At 40.2% G+C, this 19,590-nt stretch overlaps 1 protein-coding gene across 3 annotated transcripts in view; it reads left to right on the forward strand.

Annotated features, from left to right (window-relative positions):
* The window catches only part of EPC1 (enhancer of polycomb homolog 1), a 94,153-nt gene that overhangs the window by 57,786 nt on the left and 16,777 nt on the right, over window positions 1-19,590 (forward strand). For all 3 annotated transcript variants that reach the window (XM_082841353.1, XM_082841355.1, XM_082841352.1), the window contains exons 2-4: window positions 7,809-7,968; window positions 18,604-18,749; window positions 19,155-19,361. In XM_082841353.1, coding sequence (XP_082697479.1) covers window positions 7,809-7,968; window positions 18,604-18,749; window positions 19,155-19,361 — 513 coding nt within the window. The remainder of the gene's footprint in view (window positions 1-7,808; window positions 7,969-18,603; window positions 18,750-19,154; window positions 19,362-19,590) is intronic.

A 19,590-nucleotide genomic window follows, 5' to 3' on the forward strand; every position in this document is an offset into this window, starting at 1 on the left:
TTTATTCATTCATCTGTCGATGGACACTTAGGTTGCTTCCATGTCCTGGCTATTGTAAAGAGAGCTGCAGTGAACATTGGGGTGCATGTGTCTTTTTTTTTTTTTTACAAACCCACAATTTATTGTTATATTGTTGCTTTCAACAGTCACATGCCTTTTAAGAAAAGGGAAACAATCTTTTATATTTACCCATAATTTGTTCTCTCCTGATAAATCTGTTTCCATCTGCTATTGTTTCCCTTCCATCTGAAGAACTTCCTTTAGCATTTCTTTTTTTTTTTTAATTAATTTATTTATTTTTAGCTGCATTGGGTCTTCATTGCTGCTCACGGGCTTTCTCTAGTAGCGGCGAGCAGGGGCTGCTCTTCGTTGCGGTTCGCGGGCTTCTCATTGCGGTGGCTTCTCTTGTGGAGCACGGGCTCTAGGCACGTGGGCTTCAGTAGTTGTGGCGTGTGCATGTGTCTTTTTGAATTATGGTTTCCTCAGGGTATATGCTCAGTAGTGGGATTGCTGGGTCGTATGGTAGTTCTATTTTTAGTTTTTTAAGGAACCTTCATACTGTTCTCCATAGTGGCTGTATCGGTTTACATTCCCACCTGCAGTGCAAGTGGGAATTGCACTGCAATTACATTCCCTCTTCTCCACACCCTCTCCAGCATTTATTGTTTGTAGGTTTTCTGATAATGGCCTTATTGTGGTTTTGATGTGCATTCCTCTAACGATTAATGATGGTGATGGCAGAGGAGGCAAGAGCATACACGGGAGAAAAGACAGCCTCTTCCATAAGTGGGGCTGGGAAGCTGGACCACTGCCTATAAAAGAATGAAACTAGAGCACTCCCTAACACCAGACACAAAAATAAACTCCAAATGGAGTAAAGACCTAAATGTAAGGCCAGACACTATCAAACTCTTAGAGGAAAACATAGGACAAACACTTTTTGACATAAACCACAGCAAGATCTTTTTTGACCCACCTCCTAGAGAAATGGGAATAAAAACAAAAATAAACAAATGGGACCTAATGAAACTTAAAAGCTTTTACACAGCAAAGGAAACTATAAACAAGACAAAAAGAAAGATCATTTTAAACCAGACTTTGAAGAACAAGTGGGAATTTCCTTGGGAGTGGGGCTGGCGTATGGTCCATCTGTGTGAGCAAAGGCACACAACAGATGTTTAAGACACAGTACTGTCCTTTCAGATGGGTCTTACCTAACCGATACCTAATGTCACTCTTAATCAATAAAAATGATATTTTCTGACTTCTCAAATTTGTGATGTGCCCTGTTTATAACCAGTTAACCATTTTGCATTAATTACCAATGTTTTTATCAAAGAGACCGTTACCACCTGAAAAGGCAGAAATTTTCTAGGGGTAAGCAAAAATAACAAAGGGGAAAGTAAAAGAAAAAACATTAAGTGCTGGAAAGAAAAGAGGGAAAGACGGGTAAAAAAAAAAAGGAGATATGTATATAAAACAAATAATAAAAATAAGTAGCAGAGTGACTTGCTGGACTTAGGGTCTGAGGAGGAAGCTAAGCTTCCTGCCTGGGTCTCTGTCTGTAAAGCCCACGCTCTTCCAGTGCGCCAGGTGGGCTGAAGTAACAAAAGTGAATATTTGGAGCCTGCAATTGCAGGGTTCATGGGGACACGAAAGTGTGCCTCTGAACTTTCTGAAGATCATCGTTCAGTCTTTTCTGATCCTCTTCTTTATTGTTCACATTGCTCTGTATAGAAAACATTATCATTACTTGCAGCGCAAGAGGCTTTTAAAGTAATTTGCTTAATCGTAAGTTACGATTCATCTGATTCCATTTTTTGTAAGGTTGACTATCTTAAAATTCTTTAGATTATTTAATAGTATTTACTTTGTTCCCTGTAAGATTAGATTCGAGAGGGTATACCTTTGTTATTTTATGAAAAATGGGAATTGATCCTGGTGTTTTGATGATTAACTCTTAAATTGCACCTGAACCTAGTTATTATAAATATTCTATGATATAAAGAAACTTTACCCTCCCAGGGTGTCAGGCTAGTAAGTGGTCTTCACACACAGCTACTTCCTTTTCTTAAAATAATCTTTTAACTCCTGTTCTAGCTTAAATGTGACTTGGCACTAGTGAAAGTGATACTGTCCTTGAAATCCCTTTCCTATTTATATTTCCCATTAACACATTGTTCTTTTCCTTCACAGCACTTATCACACTTTACAGTTTATTTTTAGGGCTGTTTTATTAGTGTCTGTCCTCCCTACTACAGTGTCAGGAACCGTGCTATTTTATTTACCATTGTGTTCCCAGGAGAGGCACATAGTGGGCAGTCAGTAAATATGGACTAAGTTAATTAATGAGAAGCTTAAGCCCAGCTGTTCTGCCCTGTATCTCCAGTTGTTGTCCTATACCAGCATTTCCCAAGCTGCATCACAAAAGTTCTCCATGAGCTATTAATGGATACTTTCTGAAAAAATGATTCTGTGGTCATAGATTTGGAATGACTGAACCCTCTGTCATGAGCAACCACAGTTTACATTGCCGTGTTAAAAGCTTTCATTCCAAAAGTTTAAAAATCCAACGTTATTTTTTTTTTAACTGTCAAACTCATTATTGGACTACCTATTGATAATTTGAAATTAAGTATTCCAGTGAACACAGTTTGGGAAGGCTGGCTTATTCAGTGCTGCAAGTAGATGTATTTAGAAGTTTCATTGACAGATATTATCTTCCAGGAACATCTGGCATTTTATATAATTGTAATTTAGGATCGGATCATCTTAGTTATTTAGTCAAGGCATTCAATAAGTAATTATTGACTTGAATTCATAGCTCATCTTATTCTAATTTATTTCATGTATTACTTGGCTTCACCATTTCACAGCTTCCTACTCAAAGCAAAAATTTCATTTTCACTTATAATTTAATGTTACTTTAATATAATTTAATGTTTTTTTCTTGGAAGTAGATGTATATAGTTTGGGGTTTTAAAAATACGTTCTTTACCTGGAAAGCTGCAAGTGTAATGTTTTACTCTGGAACTAAACTTGACTTAAATGGGAAGGGTTTTACTGAACTAAATAAATTGTGTCTTTCAGAAATTACCTTTGTTTTAGAAAATCATGTAGTGAGATGTACTCAAATATTTTTTGTCAAAAAGAATTACAAAGAATTTTAGAAAATAAGGGAAATAAAATTATAGAAGAGTATTTCAAAATTATATCACCAGGAGGTGATCTGTTAACTGGTGTACATACTTTGAAACTTGACACATATGTGTGCCTGCTTGCATCTGTGTGGTATGTGTGTGTGTGTACATACACAGATACCTACATACATATTCATTCAACAGATATTTAAGCACCATGCTTTGTACTCGGCACTGTTTTCGGGTGGTTATTTAGCAGTGAACAAAATAGACAAAAATCCCTGCCCTCACGATGCTTAGATTGCGGGGGGGAGGAAGGGGTGACAACAGTAAACAAACCAAGGATATGACATGTCAGAGGACTGTAAGAGCTTTGGAAAAATAAAGCAGTGAGAAGAATAAAGGAGCATAGAGAGAAGGATTGTTACGTGTTCAGCTACTTTTAGACTTTTTCCTATATTTGTGTGTGTTCAATTATGTCTTTTGCTTTTAAAAAAGATTAAATACAAATATCCTGAACATACAATTTTCAGATCTGTCTTTTTACTTAATAAATTGATGGGTTTTTCCATTTCATTAAATATTATTCTGAACCATTTAAAGGCTATGCATGTTCCATTTTCTAGAATATGGTCCGTTTTCTAGACAGCAGCCAGGCTGATCTTTAAAATCCTTCAGCCACTGTTGCTCTTAGTACAAGGACAAGTCCGTAACATGCCCCATGTCCCTGCATGATTTGACCCTGACCCCCTTTGCACTCTCACCCCCTGTGCTCCAGCCACACCGGCACCTGTGTGTGGTCTCCTTCCCATCCTCGAGTCTTTGTACATACACAGGGCTACAGTAAATAGGAATGTTTAAGGTTATAGTTACACACCAGTTGTTGAGTGATTTTTAAGGCTTAGAAGAACATATTTGTTGTATATTGTACATATCTTGGCTCCTTACGTTCCTTATGAGGAAATTTTGTCGAATATTTTGTAAAACAAAAAAACACATGGAAGATTTTTTTAAAGCAGTATTTACTATAATATTGATAAAAAGCTTGATTTCATGATTCTAGGAAAATGGATATAAAGATAAGGAAGTCTTTCTACAGAATGCTGTTAACACTAGGAAGAATAGGAATGGTAACAAGCATATGGTAAATCTTCAGCTTCTCTGGTAATGAAAGGTACACATTTGCTACCATGTTTTAGGTAGGTAGTGTGTCTCAGCCATTTTATCTTAACCACAATCCCATATGGTAGGTACACAGTATACATTTATAGGTAATAAAACTTGCTGGTATGAATATCTTGTCCCGAGTCCCAAAGTCATGGAGCTAGTAAACCGTGGAGCCAACCTTCAAATCCAGAGCGCTCCTGATTACAAATCATGTTCTTAACCACCACACTACAGTGCCTATAAGAAATCTAAAGCCTTAGTGGTCCCCTTTCACACCTAGAAAGTAATTTTCATTGTGGTTCATCTAGAGAAATGAATGAAATAGCCAGGAAATTTCTGAAAAAGAATCATGAGGAGTGAATTTAGTAACTAGTCAGCACTAGATAATAAAATGTCTGCGGCTGCACTTTGAAAAACACGTTAAATACTAGCAGAGGAGGCAGTTGAGTACAGGAGGGCAAAAGAACTTGGAAATACTCCCAAGTGCAAGTGGAATTCTGAGAAAGGCACATTTTTAGTCATTAAAATAGGGAATAGGTGATTTTTTTTTTTTTTTTTTTTTTGCGCTACGCGGGCCTCTCACTGTTGTGGTCTCTCCCGTTGCGGAGCACAGGCTCCGGACACACAGGCCCAGCGGCCATGGCTCACGGGCCCAGCCGCTCCGCGGCATGTGGGATCTTCCCGGACCGGGGCACGAACCCGCGTCCCCTGCATCGGCAGGCGGACTCTCAACCACTGCGCCACCAGGGAAGCCCGGGAATAGGTGATTTTATGCATGACTTTCCTATACCCTTCGAGATGGCTTGCTGTCTCTCCATATACAAAAAAATAAACCGTCTCTCACATGTTCACCTACACAGAGAAATGCTAATGGATTAAGGACAAAATGCAAATGAAGAATAGTGTGCCTCGCTCCCCCGCTCCCTCCTTGAGTTTGATGTAAGTAGGGGGCATAGGTCACAGAAAATTTCTCTTGCTCTTTGAGGGTATCTGAGAGGAGAAGAGTACACCTGTGATTGATTCCCCCCCTGGGGCTCAGAAGCACCCTGTGTCAGAGGGCACAAGGGCCAGTACACACGCCCATAGGCTGTTCGGAGTCACCCCTCCCCCCCCCACACTTAGTTTCTACCAGCTCCCAGGAGCCACAAGGCAGCCTGAATCAAAGATAAGTTGAGTTATAAAAATGAAAGGTTTTGTTTACACACCCTAGTTTGTGACTATACGATTTATACCTGTTACTAAGGATGACAGAATCATAAAGGAAAAGGTTAATAAATTTGACTAATAGAACTTTCCTGCGTGGAAAAAATCCTCTAAACAAAATCAGAAGTCAAACTTCAGGAAAACAGTTGTCAGTTTTATTACATGGGGGCTAATTTCCTTAATACTGAAAAGGAAAATAATCCACATATTTAAACATCAATGAGAAAAAGAAAAGCAGCACTTTTGAAAATGAACAAACAGCAACACGTAAGGGAAGAAAAACTCCTTGTAAAGAAATTAACCTAAAATAAAATGGGTCATTTTAAAATTGAAAAGAGATGTTAAGGAGTTACTGCAAGGAGTGGTAGGAATATGTGCTGTAACTTCATATACCCTTTGAGCGCTTCCGTCTCTCGTCCTACAGATGCTTTCACGGGCTCACAAAGGTGTCTCATACATATAGTAGTACAGGATTGGTTTTTGCAGCATTCAGGGAGAAGGATATAGGCATTTAAGTTGCTTCCAGGGTTTTTTCCCTATCAGTTCGTGTCTGGTTAAATAAGTTACGGTACATCCACATAGTGGAATACAATGCAGCTGTTGCAAAAATGGTAGTGAAAGTATCAGTATGGAAAAATCTCCGAGGTATGTCAAGGGACCAAAGCCCTAGGGATAAAGCTCTGTATGTTGCGCAGCAGAATCCTAGGTGTGAATTGATATATACGTATATGTAACATTGACAGAGGCTACGTATGAAGACTGGAATTTTTTGTTTTCATACTGTTGGAATGCTTTTCATCCTTCAACTTGTATTTTATATACAGTATTTTAAAAACTAGCTTAAATTTAATGAAATGTTTATCAAAATTCAATGATGATGGGGTGGGTGAGAACAGATATTTCTGTGGCAGCTGGTGAAAATCTGTGTGGCACCTCAACCAAAGCTTATTTTGAGCACCTGTAACTGCCAAGCATTGTACTAAACATTTAATGCACATTTAGCTTACTTAAATCTCCAGCCATCCGTGGAAGATTCTATTTTTCTTTTCCTGGAGGAAACAGATTTAGAAGAATGAAGTGTCTTGCCAGGAGTCACAACCTCTGGAGCCTTTGCCTTCAATCCCTATACTTTACTACCGTTCAAAAAGGGCTCCGGAAATTCAGAAGAAAGGTTATTACTCAAAACACAGACCAGGTTTGAATCTGTGTCAGCTTCGTGAATGAAAAATGGAGACAATAATCTGTACCCTTCTTTGGAATGATCATATTAGTTGATTTGTATGACATTTATGAAACACTGTATGAATAAGCAATTAGAATCGATAAAATATTTTTTATACAAAGCCTGCTTTCGTCATACAGTACGTTCGAATGTTTTAACCCTCTTTTTAAAACAGTCTCATCTGTAGAATGCAAACTTCTTTTTTAAAAATAAATTTATGTATTATTTTTGGCTGCGGTGAGTCTTCGTTGCTGTGCACGGGCTTTCTCTAGTTGCGGCGAGCGGGGCCTACTCTTGGTTGCGGTGCGCAGGCTTCTCACTGCGGTGGCTTCTCTTGTTGCGGAGCGTGGGCTCTAGGCACGCGGGCTTCGGTAGTTGTGGCACGTGGGCTCAGGAGTTGTGGCTCGCACGTTCTAGAGCGCAGGCTCAGTAGTCGTGCTGCACGGGCTTAGTTGGTCCGAGGCATGTGGGATCTTCCCGGACCAGGGCTCGAACCCGTGTCCCCTGCATTGGCGGGCGGATTCTTAACCACTGCACCACCAGGGAAGTCCCTATAAAATGCAAACTTTAATAACAGTTTTAGTCAGTTTTTGGAATCTTTTGTATAATTTAACTCTCAATTTCGGTGTAGTACCTTTTCTTAAATTGAGGAAATAGGGCTTCCCTGGTGGCGCAGTGGTTGAGAGTCCGCCTGCCGATGCAGGGGACGCGGGTTCGTGCCCCGGTCCGGGAAGATCCCACATGCCGCAGAGCGGCTGGGCCCGTGAGCCATGGCCGCTGAGCCTGTGCGTCCGGAGCCTGTGCTCCGCAACGGGAGAGGCCGCAACAGTGAGAGGCCCGCGTACCACAAAAAAAAAAATAAATAAATAAAAATTAAAAATTGAGGAAATATACAGTGTATCTGACAAACTCTTGTTTCTATTCAAAATGTTTTTACCACAACTGTATTGTTAGCCTCCTTGCAAGGCTACTAAAATTCCTCTATTTTAAAAACAAATGAAAACCTCTTCATGAGGCTACATGTTCTGTTTGCTAGTTTTTTAATACGTAACTTACCTCTTTTTCCCTCTTTTTAGGAACACCATCTTCAGCGGGCTATCTCGGCACAGCAGGTGTATGGCGAGAAGAGGGACAACATGGTCATTCCAGTCCCGGAGGCAGAAAGCAACATCGCTTACTATGAGTCCATTTACCCCGGGGAATTCAGGATGCCAAAGCAGCTCATTCACATACAGCGTAAGTAATTCCTCTTCTGGTAACTGTACTGTGCATTCTCTTCTTCTGTAACTCTCGGCAGGTTTTTATCAGTTCGGGGCCATTTTCAGTACCCACTTCACTGACCAGAATCAGCTTGAGAGTTATTAGAGCCCATTTTCACCTTTTATAATTGTGCTTGAGCTCTCTGCCTGACAGAAAAGATAGCATTTTCATCCCAGATTTTTGGCTTCATCTCAATATGGGACCTTATGCTACTGTAGATGAGTAGGATAAAGAATATACCTTAGATGCAGAGATCATTTTCTTACTCTTCAGAAATAGTAATGTTAATTGCCTTAAAGAATTTCTTAATAGAAGTCAGAGGTCAGCAAACCTTTTCTGTAAGTATTTCAGGCTTTGCGGGTCATTCAGTCTCTGTCACAGCTATTTTACTCTGTGTTCTGATAAAACTGTATTGACTAAAACAGATGGCAACCCAGTATTGGCCTACGGGCTGTAGTCTGCCAACCCCGTCTGTGTTTCTACTAATATTTTTCGTTTTTTCTTTTTTGGCCGAGCTGCGCGGCTTGTGGGATCTTAGTTCCCTAACCAGGGATCGAACCCAGACCCTTGGCAGTGAAAGTGCTGAGTCCTTACCACCTGACTGCCAGAGAATTCCCCTAATTTTTATAAATATAGCATTTTTAATTGGTAACTTGTCTCACTTGGTACTGATAGGCTCTTCATTGGTAATGATCCTTTGATAGCTAATCACATTTGATGATGAACAGCTGAGAGCTTGTAGACTTAGGCAAATACATTTCATTCACTCAGTCCCCACATAGTGGACAACTTAAACAGATAATTGAAAGGTTACTAAGGTAAAATTGCTACAGCTTTCATTGTGGTCTTGCTGACCTTTATGATCAAGAGGTTTTTCCAGGGGCCTGTTTCAACTTTTTCTCAGGACAATATAAATCTGTTTTGTTCTTATTGTTCTTTCTACGGACATAGAGAAACTAGCTTTAACCAGTTTCCAGCTTATTAACTACTTTTCTGACTCATTTAACCTCTCTCCAGATGATCTAGTTCCTGTCCTGGATTCTAAGCATTTTTTTTTTAACTGTTCTTGAATATGAAAACTAAAAGTAGACATAATGCCTGTATTGACTCTTATCAGTTCTGTATTGGCATTTGATAGTTTTAACTTGTAATGTTTTTTCATCTTTACCTCTAACTTGTACCTAATTTTCCTGACTTCCTTTAGAAAAAAAAGAAATTTTTCCAATTTATTAAAGGCTACTTTGAAGTGAACCAAACACGCAGCATGTGTTTTCTTGCCCACTCACACGTTTAATAACATGTCAGACACAGACATTCTAAACAATTTTGACCAATATTAGGACCTAAAAATTAGTTCTCTGGAAAATCACGTCAGTGTGAAAGTACCAGAACTGATCCTTCCTCTACACGTGAACTAGAGCCACACTGCATTCCACAGCCACAGGCTGTATTATCTCACGAATACAGGCTTTTAGGTTGAAGCAGCACTGAGCAAGATAAAATTACATTAATCAATTTACATTATCATTACTATCAGAAAAAAAAATTTGAATGCATGTTTTACAAATAGTTGCTTATTGATGACCAAAATTCACAAACCACATTTTATTCGTAGCTCATGGATTAAATTGTGGTCAGAAGAGTCAAAAGGGACTGTATTTAAAAAGGAATTGACTTTGTTGACATTGTAATCAAATAATAGTAATAAAATGGGAGCAGAATTGTGAATTATTTTGGGAAAAATTTTTTTGCATCGGTACAAATTTGGAAAGATGTATTACATTGGAATGTTAATAAAGACAGATAAATTAGTGTTAGCTGCCTTTGGATTTCTTTTAACATTTTGTCTTGGATGATTATAGATTCACAGAACATGTGAAGCCTTGTATAATCACCACCACAATTAAGATAATTGTACCATCACCCCAAGACTCCATCTTGTTGCTCCTTTAAATGCACCCCTAGCCCCGGCAACCACTAGTCTGTTCTCCATCTCTGTAATTATGTTTGTTGATGAAGGTAACATAGATGAAATCATGCAGTATATATCCTTTTGAGACTGACTTTTTCCTCTTAGCATAGCCTCCTTGACGTTCATCCAAGCTGTTGCATGTATCAGTAGTCCTTCTTTCCTCTTGCTGAGCAGTCTTCCGTGATCCATGTGCACTGCATGTTTCACTGCTCACCCACTGAAAGACATTTGGGTAGTTTCCAGATTTTAACTATTGATATTTCAAATAAAGCTGCTATGAGTGTTCATGTACAGATTTTTGAGTGAACATAAATTTTTATTTCTCTGGCTTAATTACCTTAAGAGTAGTTGCTGGGTCATACATTTTTAGTTTGACAAGAACGTCTACACTGTATCCCAGAGTGGAGGTACTGTTTTACATTATCATCAGCAGTGTATGTGTGATCCAGTTTCTCCTGTATCCTTGCCAGCATTTGAGGTTATCACTTTTTAATTTTAGCCATTCTAATAGGTGTGCAGTGATATCTCATTGTACTTTTTTTTTTTTTTTTTTTTTTTGCGGTACGCGGGCCTCTCACTGTTGTGGCCTCTCCCGTTGTGGAGCACAGGCTCCGGACGCGCAGGCTCAGCAGCCATGGCTCACGGGCCCAGCCGCTCCGCGGCATGTGGGATCTTCCCGGACCAGGGCACGAACCCGTGTCCCCTGCATCGGCAGGCGAACTCTCAACCACTGCGCCACCAGGGAAGCCCTCTCATTGTACTTTAAATTTGTGTTTCTCTGAATGGCTAACATGTTAAACGTCTTCTCATGTGTTTGCCATCTATATATCCTATTTGGTGAAATCATCGCACAGGTCTTTTGCCCATTTTCTAATTAGATTGTTTATTTTAATGTTGAGTTTTGAGGATTTTGTTTTGTTTATATATTCTAGACACATGCCTTTGTCATATGTGATCTGGAAATATTTTCTCCCAGTATATAATTTGTCTTTTCATTCTCTTAACAGATTTTCACAGAGCAGAAGTTTTTAATTTTGATGAGATCCATTTACCAATTTTCCTCTTACAGTTCATGATTTTGGTATCAACTCTAAGAATACTCTTTGTTTTGCCTGGGGTCCAAAGATTTTGTCGTATGACCTGTTCTGGAAGTTTCACAGTTTTACATTTTACATTTTTTTTTTATTTAATAAATTTATTTGTTTTTGGCTGCGTTGGGTCTTCGTTTAGTTGCAGCGAGTGGGGGCTACTCTTTGTCTAGTTGCAGCGAGCGGGGGCTACTCTTCGTTGCGGTGCGTAGGCTTCTCACTGCGGTGGCTTCTCTTGTTGCGGAGCATGGGCTCTAGGTGCGCGAGCTTCAGTAGTTGCGGCACGTGGGCTCAGTAGTTGTGGCTCGTGGGCTCTAGAGCACAGGCTCAGTAGTTGTGGCTCACGGGTTAGTTGCTCCTTGGCATGTGGGATCTTCCCAGACCAGGGCTCGAACCCGTGTCCCCTGCATTGGCAGGCGGATTCTTAACCACTGCACCACCAGGGAAGTCCCTTCCTTTTACGTTTAAGTATGTGATGAATTTTGAGTGTGAGGTTTAGGTCATGGTGTTCCCCCTGCCTCCATTCTGGGTATCTAATTGTTCCAGCACCATTTATTGAAAAAGTGATCCCTCCTCCAGTGATTGCTTTTGCTTCTTGGCAAGAAATTAATTATGCATGTTGATGAGTCTCTATTTCTGGCTTCTGTTCATCCACTATTCCACTGATTTCTGTGTTTATCCCGAGACAGTACCACTGTCCTGATTACTGCAGCTCTATGATAATCCTTAACATCAGGGAGAGTACTTCCTCCTTTATTTTTCTGCTTCAAGATTGTTTTGGGTATTCTAGGGCTTTTCCCTGTAAATATTACAATAAGTTTGTATCTGCAAAGAAACCTGTTGAGGTTTTGATAGAAATTGCACTTAACCCTATAGATCATTGTAGGGAGAGCTGACATCTTTCCTGTGTTGAGTCTTCCAGCCCACGACCACTGTGTGACCCTCCAAGTATTTAGGTCTTCTTTGATTTCTTTTATAAAGTTGAGACTTTTTAATTTTCATCATAGAGAGCCATGGTTTTTTAGTACTTCTTTTTAGATTTATACCTGTTTTCTTTGGAACAATTGAAAATGGTATTGCACTTTTGATTTTGGTTTCCACTTTTTCATTGTATACAGAAATGCAGCTTAATTGTATGTTGAGCTTATGTCCTGTGGCCTTAACTGAAATTACATATTAGTTCTTGGAGATGTTTGCAGATTCTTTGGGATTTTCTGAATGGAAAATCATGTCGTAGTCTGCAAATAGAAATGGTTTTGTTTTTCCTTTCCAACCTGTATGTCTTTAATTGCTTTCTTGCCTTAGTATAGTGGTTAGAACTTGAATATGATTTTAAAATAAGAATGGCGAGAGCAGACATCCTTGCCTTGTTCCTGATCTTAGAGGGAAGGAATTTAGTCTTTCACCATTAAGTATTATGTCACCTGTAGGGTGGTTTCTTTTTGTAGTTGCTTCTATGAGATTGAGGAAGTTCCCCTGTATTCCTAGGGTACTGGGAGTTTGTATCATGACTGTTGAATTTGTCAAATGCTTTTTCTGCAATGACATTGCAGAATGACAATGCAAATGCTTTTTCTGCATTGACATTGACATTGATAAGGCCATGTGATTTTTTTTTTTCCTTCTTTAGCCTTTGATATGATAGGTTGTATTGGTTGGTTTTCAAATATTGAACCAGCCTTGCATACCTGGAATAAATCCCACTTGGCTGTGGTGTATTATTTTTTTCATACATTGTTAGGTGGGATTTTATTAAGGAGTTTTGCATCTAAATTCATGAAAGATATTGGCCGGTAGTCTTTTGTGTTTGTGTGTGTGTGCTCTGCCTTGTCAGGTTTTGGTATCAGGGTAATACTGGCCTCATAAAACAAGTTGGGAAGTGTTCCCTCTTATTTTCTGGAAGAAATTGTGTAAAATTGATGTTAATTCTTTAAAAATTGGTATTGGCTTTTAGTATACTACAATACACAAGAAAAGGCTAGTTATACTGTAAATTTCTGCAAAGTTAAAATTGAATCTTGAATGCCAGGTGGTCTAAGAAGTTGCTTATGAAGGGTACATTGCCTTGAATTATGTATGTAGACCGGTTCATTTCAATTCTCATAATTTCTATTTTGTAAAACTCTTAAACTAATTTACACAAACTGCTCCTTGGAGTTTTAAAGATGATAATTAGTATTGCCTAAAAAAGTAATGATAAACACGTTTGAGAATTATTGCCTGTTATATTCTCCTTCCACCCCCAGAGTTACAATGCATATTACTTATAGGCTCTGGGAATCTCGCAGTTAAAAAAGAAAGTTTCTTTTAATCCAGCATTTTCAAAATATATTCATTACATGTTATCTGCTAACATTTCATTGAACATTTATTTGGAAAATCTCAACGTTTTCCTTGTCTTTTAACAGGCTTAGGAAAGAGAGCATAATTTTCTCCTATCAGAGCTGTAAAGGAAGAAACTTGTATTAAAACCATCATCCCCTTCTTATAGTTCCAAACTGTGGTTACTTTTCTAAACTATTTCAGAGTGCTATTCAACATCTCCTGCTCCACAGGGTCTTAATGCTGTTTCTCTTTTGATTGGTGATCTGGAAGCCTTCTAGATTGTACAGCTAGGACTTCTCCTTTCCTATTCATACTGGCAGAAAGGACAAAAACAGTTCTGACCAGGATAGGCAGGAACAATTCTCTCTCCCCCTTCCCCTTTGCACTCGGGTCTCAAGGTTCTCTCCTGTTAATCCTCAAAGGAAATCTTTTTTTATCAGGCAGTGTTGGTGTATATTTGAATATGTATATATGTGTGTGTATAGATACAGATCTGTGCATTTCCGGTTCTGTCCACTGGTAGAGCCAAGAAGCAAAAAATACTCAGTAGCAATAAGCACACCTAGCACCTATTCCCTGATCTGTTCCCTGCTAACTAGGGCCAAGAATATGCAGAGAAATGGCTGATCCCAGGGCTGGGGCAGGGTAAGTACAAGATAAACCTGGAACATCTTGTTATGCCAGAAATTAAGAACTCACAAAAATGGCAGAGGCATATTCCACTGGCTAATTTAGGGACATTTTAAGCAGTGAAATAATTGGGTACAGTGAACGACTTATAAACATGGAAAAAGTAGGAGTTCATTATCACCACACTGGTAATAAGCCGTGCTAAATGGGGGCTTATTACTATGACCAGAAGTGTAGTCTCGTGGTTTTACAGTACAGAATGTCAAGAGCTGAACGGTGCTGTGCGAAGAGACTGCTGGAGAATCATCTTCGCACTAAGTGCGACCGAGATTGAGCCACACGAGAATCGCCAGTGTGTGCTCTCTGTAAGGGGAAATTCTCATGAGGGTCAGGACATTTCCATGGCCTTAAACTCTCCCCACAAACTGCTCATTAGTTACGGCGGCAGGTGGGGGCGGCAGTTATACGGTGGGGTAATGGGGCAATACCTTGACTGGTGGTCACAGTTATCACCACTTATGAGAAACAGATGAACATCATGTGCCTCTAGGTGTGAGACCCTGGGAAGGACTAAGAATAAAGTCGAGTGGTGTGGCAGCTAAGAGAGTATAACCTAATCACAGTGGGGAAAATCCCACAGACACAGAGTGAGCAACCTGCTAGTAGTGGGAATGGTAATACTCCTGAAACAGACATCACCAGTGTCCTAAAAGACAGCGAAAGGCTGTGGAAATGTTCCAAAGTAAAGGAGGCTAAAGAGACGTCAGGAAAAATAATACCTGATCCCAGAGTGGTCGTGTACTGTGGTGGGAAATGTTATGAATTATTGGATCAGCTGGCAAAAGTGGAATATAAAGTTGATGACTGTACTGTGATTACGTGGAAACACACTCTGAAGTATTTAGCAGGAAAGAGCCATTATGAAGGTAATTTACCCTCTGGTGGCTCAAAATAATGTGTGTGGGGTGTGTGCGGTGTGTGTGTGTGTGTACACATGGAGGGGGAGAGGACACACACACGCAAGTGACAAAGCAAATGGAGTACAATTTTAACAGCAGGTGAATCTGGGTAAAGGATATGCAGGTGTCCCTTGTGCTGTTTTTATTTGGAGGCTTTTATAAGTTTGAATTTATTTATAAATAAAAAGATTTTTTAAAAACAGATCTTTATAGAGCCTCCTTCTGTTTATTACCTCTCAGAACAGATGTGTCCTTTCTTTATGCCCTGAATCTGAAAGATCACATTTTCTCCTTCCCTTTCCCCATGATTCTTCTGGTTTTACTGTCTCACAGATAAAATCTATAGCATCAACCAACCGTGCAGATATAGCAGAACTTTATCTACAAAGGACTTCATATGTAGGATTTCAGATCTTTCAGATCTGGGATTCTCTGTTTACTGTCCCCAGGTACATTCTAGAAGTGACTCAGTAGTTTATAAATATAAAGAAGTTGAAGAATTTCATGATCTAGCTGGCCAGTGATCGCTTTTGTCTTCTTAGGTCCAAGCAAGGATGTCAAATACCTACCACCGCACAGTAAATACCACTATTACGATGGTCTTTTCTGCTGCCCGGAATTTATTCCAGGGTCTTTGCAAGTAGCTGTTACCAGTCACGGGGAGCTAGTGCTTGAGCGGAAACCTGTGTGCCCTCCCTGCTGTGGGAGGTTTCTCCTCAGCCTCGAATACTGTGCCTTCTTTTCCATCAGGAGTTCAATTCTGTTCCCAGTCTACGTTTTGTGCCATTTTGGGGACCCAAATACCCTTTCACTATTTGCTTCCTGTAATTTAAAAATGCTGCTTGGAGTTATGGACATACCTACCTGTGCACACTTAGTATGAGCTGTAATATGGCATTTGTTACATAGACTTTTATATGCATTTCACCTTTACTACTGGACTCTAAGCACAGTGGTTTGTACCACTTTGTATCTCCTTTAAAATAATCTAATCAATTTACGTGTACTGTTGTGTTCTTTTTATTAGGTTTATTTTCTATAGAATTTTCTCCTCCATCTCTATAGAATACTGTATTTTGTTTACCCGTATACATATCTGGGTTTATCTCTAGCAGAATGTTTTAAACAGAGTCAGCTTCTACTGTATGTCTCCCACAGTTAACAATTATTGGCTAACTAGGGCTCACTGTAATTGGTAGAACTCAATTAGAAGAGGCAACTCATTTGCCTGTTTCTCTTTAGACCTTGTTTTTTGCACTCAGTAACATGGCCCAGGAAATTTGAAGATATTCCTGTTTCTAGAACCACGATACATATGTTACATCTTTTTTTTTTTTTTTTTTTGGCGGTACGCGGGCCTCTCACTGTTGTGGCCTCTCCCATTGCGGAGCACAGGCTCCGGACATGCAGGCTCAGCGGCCATGGCTCACGGGCCCAGCCGCTCCGCGGCATGTGGGATCTTCCCGGACCGGGGCACGAACCCATGTCCCCTGCATCGGCAGGCGGACTCTCAACCACTGCACCACCAGGGAAGCCCCATATGTTACATCTTTATCAGCTGCAGCTGAGCTGTCAGTTGGACATTTGGCTGAAGCCAAATTACACTTCAATCATTGGCTGTGGTTTTTTGGTCAAATGAAATCCTAAAGTGAGTTTTTACATGTTAGCTTTTCTCTAGGGTTTTAATATTTTATATCTGAACAAGATTTGGTTCTCCTCATATTTGAAGGTCTTAGATGTGTTTGCATTAACTAAAGAAAAGCTTCTGGCACAGGCAAGAGCAGCCTCTCAGGCACTTGGTAACTTCAGTGGCGAAGACATAGAGCTCCCTAGGGCGGGAATCTTCCTTTCCCATCTCCTTAATTTGTTGCATGTGACCTGTCATTGATGATATAAGGTATGCCAGGGGTATGTCAAGTGTATCTTGATAATGCGTAAGTAAGGTGATACTAGGTAGGCTTGTTTAGTTTTTATGAATAATTAAGCTTTGTAAATGTGGTTTGCTCTAAAAGAAAAATAAATTTTATAGTGGAGGGTGCCAAAGCAATGTATGAACGAGACCCTACACACGTATAAAGTACACCCTTAAGTAGGCAGAACACTGATAGTTGGGCCCTGTCGGTTTGGCTTTCTGGATTATCTGCATTGCCCTCTTTAATAGAACTTTCAGTGATGATGGAAATGTTTTTATAATCTGCAGCATCTGGTAACAGCAGTAACCACTAGCCACATGTAATACTTAGCACTTGAAATGTGGCTACTGAATTTTGCATTAAGTTAATTTAAATCTAATTGGTCATATGTGGCTAGTGGTTACTCCACAGATGTGGATTTTTTTGGTTAGGGACAAAACAACAAGCGTGTTTAATCCAACAGTTGGTTTTTGTTTTTTTTTTTTGCGGTACGCGGGCCCCTCACTGCTGTGGCCTCTCCCGTTGCGGAGCACAGGCTCCGGACGCGCAGGCTCAGCGGCCATGGCTCACGGGCCCAGCCGCTCCGCGGCATGTGGGATCTTCCCGGACCAGGGCACGAACCCGTGTCCCCTGCATCGGCAGGCGGACTCTCAACCACTGCGCCACCAGGGAAGCCCATTAATCCAACAGTTTTAAACCACTTGGGAATCTCCAAAATCTCTTTTACATTGCAACAGCAAACAGAATTAGATGGTGGAAAATCACTGAAGGGCTGATGGTGCAGGAAACATGGGTGCAGAGGGGGTAACTTATAGAGATTTTTATGAAGGATCTGAATATTCATTTATTTTAATTAGGAATGTTACAGAAGTGTGATACAGGTCAAAATGAAAATGAAGCATAACGTTATAGTTGCACAAATATTCGTTGGGTTCCTATGGGCCAGATACTGTGTCAGTCTTGAAGCAGGGATGGCACATGTGGGGCAGGCAGGGTCCCCCCCTTGTTCCTGTCACAGGTGTCACCACGCTGACTGCAGATGTTTTCAGGGTTTTTTCCCACTTGAATAGAGTCAATATCCAAATGCTTTTCAGTAGAGTACTGCGTGCAGAGTTGGTGTACAAGATGAACATGTTTACTGCCTCTGCACTGACGTACAGAGATGGATAAGACACAGTGCTGCCTCTCTGGGAGATCAAGCACTTCGAGTGCTTAACAAATAAGATTGTAAAGTAAAAAGGGGAGTGATCTAGAACAGGCTTTTTTTTTTTTAATTATTTGTTTATTTATTTAAATTTGGCTGCATTGGGTCTTTGTTGCTGTGCGCTGGCTTTCTCTAGTTGTGGTGAGCGGGGCTACTCTCCGTTGCGGTGCACGGGCTTCTCATTGCGGTGGCTTCTCTTGCTGCGGAGCACGGGCTCCAGGCGCGTGGGCTCAGTAGTTGTGGCGCACGGTCTTAGCTGCTCTGTGGCACGTGGGATCTTCCGGGACCAGTGCTTGAACCCGTGTCCCCTGCATTGGCAGGCGGATTCTTAACCGCTGCGCCACGAGCGAAGTCCCTTCTTTCTTAAACTTTAAGTGTGGGAAGCTTAGATTGTTTGTGAGTCTGAAAACACAGTCTTTAAAAACTCTTTCCTGTTTCTTTAGAGATTGTCCAGACACCCGCGAGAGGCTTTGCCCGTGTGTTCACACAGTAAACGGTTGCTTGTGGTTTCTTCTGTCAGCTTTTAGTTTGGATGCTGAGCAGCCCGATTACGATCTGGATTCGGAAGATGAAGTCTTTGTGAATAAACTGAAGAAGAAAATGGACATCTGCCCACTGCAGTTTGAGGAGATGATTGACCGTCTAGAAAAAGGCAGTGGTCAGCAGGTACAGCTTCATTGTGTATATATTAAGTGTGTGTATATGTCTATATAAATCTCTCTTCCATATGGAAACAGTGTAATGCTGGGGAGAGGGTAAGCAAGCAGGCTCCGGACAAGCATGAGTTCATGTCTTATCTCTGCCCGTTACTGGCCTGTGTAATATTCAGCATGTTTAAATTTCTCTGTGCCTCTCTTTCCCCATCTGTAAAATAGATGGATAAACATTGCAGGATTGTTGCAAAAATTAAATAATTTATATACAGCATCTAGCTCTTGGTCTGACATGTACAAGGTGCTCAGCATGTCTGTTGTTACTGCTGTTGTTTTGATTATTGTCATTTAAATTTGCAGGTACTTTTGAGCCTTTTATTTGTATTATGTGAAAATGACGTAATGATTTTACATTTAGCCAGTCAGCCTGCAGGAAGCCAAACTACTGCTGAAAGAAGACGATGAGTTAATTAGGGACGTTCACGAGCACTGGGTCAGACGGAGAAGAGACTGCCGAGGGCCGGCCCTCATCCCAGCAGTGAAACAAGAGAAGCGGGATGGCTCCAGCACAAATGACCCTTACGTGGCCTTTAGAAGACGTACCGAAAAAATGCAGACTCGAAAAGTAAGAGAACCTGGGGAAATTCTGTAGTAATGTTTTTGATGTAAGAAAATTTATTTATAATTATCAGTATCTCAGTATCCAAAGGCTGTGTTTTTAATTTGTGTTTAGACAGACTTTCTATATATTGTAATGAAAAATATTAATTTAAAATGTCAGCCTTAAAATTCATTAGTTATTAATGATATATTTTAATGTTAATCCATTAAAAACCATATTCAAAATTGATTTC

Source organism: Leucopleurus acutus, assembly GCF_964270905.1.
Source record: "Leucopleurus acutus genome assembly, chromosome: 1".
Taxonomy (NCBI): Eukaryota; Metazoa; Chordata; class Mammalia; order Artiodactyla; family Delphinidae; genus Leucopleurus; species Leucopleurus acutus.